We start from the raw sequence: 2,759 nt of genomic DNA, 5'->3' as shown, positions 1-2,759 counted from the left end.
CCCCAAACGTAAACAATAACAAGTTGCTAGTGATTTCCGTTAGGGACCGGAATAATTTACGCACAATATAGGTCTCCCAATTTTGTAGTTTGAGTTGTAGGCAATACACTTTCAGTATTGAAAATATGTTTACATAAAATCTAACAGTTGCAGAAATAATAATATAAGACTAAATTATTCTGAAAATCAGGCTCCGAATAATTCTCGTTTTGTTCATACCAGCGCAATAATTTGCTCTGGTCTAAAAATAGATAGACGTAACTTTTGATAAATTTTACCTTTTGTTCCATAAAATATCCATATCTAGACATTATTTGATGCATGAACGAGTATTTATGAATATGTGTTTCTTTTGCCACCTAACAGCCAAATTTTAAAGGTTATTTTCTTTCTATTATTTACATTGGAACGTGAGCTGTCAAGACAGGAACATGTGGTTTGCCATGTGCTTCTCGACCTTTGTTTACGTTTGGGGCAGCAAACTTTACTGTTCTATAAGGAAACGATCACCATTCTGGAAAAAAAAATCCCAGAAGAAAACCAAAAAAAAAAAAAACAACCCCCCCCCCCCCAAAAAAAAAAACAGAAAACAAAAAAACACCCCCCCCCCACACACACACACACACACACAAAACTAACACATACACGCACACACACACACACATACACTCAACTGATTATTTGACTCACTAACAAAAAATTAAAGACGATACGGATATATCATGTAATTACGTAGAATCGAATCTAGCTCAGTACAAACAGAAACGGAATAGTGCCCAGCTGTAGTGTGAAGTACGAATAGTGCAAGCAACACTATTTGTCATTTGTCCTTACGGACGGCAATGGCGGTTGATGCTATTCGACGAATAGGGCTACCCATATCTAATTTGTATTTCCACAGACTCCAAGAACAATCCATTACCTCCTTGATATCTATTTTGTATTTCCACAGATTCCAAGAATAATCCATTACCTCCTTGCGTCAGTATCAAAAATCTCACAGTGACTTGGAATCACCAATCCCCTCGGGGGATTTGGACCAGAGGAAAACAGTGGGATTCCTTGCTGTGCAAAGAACCGCCCTTGAATTCCTCTTGGGTAAAATCTTGTTTGAAATCCTCACACTTCTGGCTGATAGGAGACTCCAATTTGCACATGTTTCATATCGTCCTGAAGAAAGAACTAGTGCCATTAAAAAGTCTAACCCCCGATAAAGGTTACTGGTCATTGGAGAGAAGTTACTACAATGCAGGATTGAATATAACGACTACATTTCAGGGGCACGAGTACCCGCTGTTTCACTATTTAACCAAAGGTTGGGTAAATCTGATGAATCAAGGCGGAATAGAAGATTTTTTGAAAAGAGTTCCGGTAACCGGAAGTCAAATAGTAGTCATCCACTACAACCTCCATTTTGCCATATCTCATCTCAGTGCCATTTTCCAAAGATTTCTCGTTATTCGCAAAGCAATTCATGACGTGTTGGAACGAAATCCTTCTACACTCATTGCGATTCGAGGTCCGCATGTACCGTCCGAGGAATGGGAGAGGAATCACCTATTTGGTGGCGATGTACAAGGGAAATTCATTCTCCGGTTGCTTCACGAGATTTTCAAAGATTTAAAGGATAAAATAGTTTTTCTTGATGGCTGGGACATGACGATTAGTTTAAAGAACAGCAGAATGCATCCACCGAATTTCGTTTCTGAGGCAATGCTGAGAACTCTTCTAGCTTTTAAATGTGGTTAAAATGATACTCGTGAATCACCGCTACAATTTCAATTTAACAATCGAACTTACACTACTGTTACAGTCTCAAGATTTTTTGCATCTTACTCCCCTTATTTTGCCATCAGGCCCTCTCGGAATGAAGTTCTAGACAAAGTTGTTACCTCCATTCTTGCAACATGTCCAAGACATCTCAATCTGCATTTTTCATAGTTTGTCGTAGCTATACTCATTGATTTCTGTTGACATCAGACATCTTGTTTGATGAATTATCTATATTTCTTCATGGAATACCTAGGCGACGATGTCTTATGGTGAATTGACGGAAAGGCATAATTTTTTTAATACTCATTATAACTGTCTTTTCTCTGAGAATTTCATCTCTAGTGTTGTCGAGCCAAAGTACTCCTAAAATTCATTAGGGACATTATGATTTATTTTGAAACGATTCCAATTCAATATATGTATTTGTTAATTTAGAACATTAGAACCCACCATCATATTATCAACATCAATAAATTACAATGTGCCGCTAACACAAGGGTATACAGATATTATATAATGGGTTTATTTACATATTTTCAGAAATAAAATCATTGTTTACAAATATCTGTGACTATTTTTTTTTTTTTGTGTTTCTCTACTTCGTCACCAAATATTATTTCGGCTATGTTGATGAGTTGCATATTTATTGTCATTATTTTTGAAGTCGCTAATTCGTTTGTTTGTTTTGTTTTTAGGACTAAACTCACTGCTTACCAACCATTTGAAAATCGTCACATTCGTTACGATACAACCAACATTTTTCTTATTCAATTTAAAGAAAATGAACAGTGTGTTGTGGAGCATGTTTTGCTAAAGAAATTATACTTACTGCTATTGTGTTTGAGTGATAAAAAATAAATTTTTGTGTTAGTTGGATGTGAAGTTTTGGGGAAAATCCTGAAAATGGCTGGTAAGGAGTGAGTTAACGGTATTTGCGACAATAGGCCATTTCAGCGCTAGTAAAAACAGGGCTGAGAATCTTCCGC

At 36.5% G+C, this 2,759-nt stretch overlaps 1 protein-coding gene across 1 annotated transcript; it reads left to right on the top strand.

Moving 5' to 3' along the window:
• The first annotated feature begins 914 nt into the window (after positions 1-914).
• On the top strand, positions 915-2,280 carry LOC144980128 (NXPE family member 4-like). Its single transcript, XM_078927677.1, has one exon. The coding sequence runs from the start codon at positions 1,156-1,158 to the stop codon at positions 1,747-1,749; it is 594 nt and encodes a 197-aa protein (XP_078783803.1). The 5' UTR covers positions 915-1,155; the 3' UTR covers positions 1,750-2,280.
• The last annotated feature ends 479 nt before the right edge of the window (positions 2,281-2,759 follow it).

This window comes from Berghia stephanieae, chromosome 9 (genome assembly GCF_034508935.2).
Source record: "Berghia stephanieae isolate SIO BIC M18660-M18661 chromosome 9, UCSD_Bste_1.3, whole genome shotgun sequence".
Classification (NCBI taxonomy): Eukaryota; Metazoa; Mollusca; class Gastropoda; order Nudibranchia; family Aeolidiidae; genus Berghia; species Berghia stephanieae.
Note: the sequence above shows the minus strand (reverse complement) of the source record. Positions and strands in the feature narration are given on the sequence as shown.

Bases quoted from the DNA above. Each gene is read 5' to 3' on its own strand.
- LOC144980128 (XM_078927677.1), top strand. From the start codon at position 1,156: ATGTTTCATATCGTCCTGAAGAAAGAACTAGTGCCATTAAAAAGTCTA.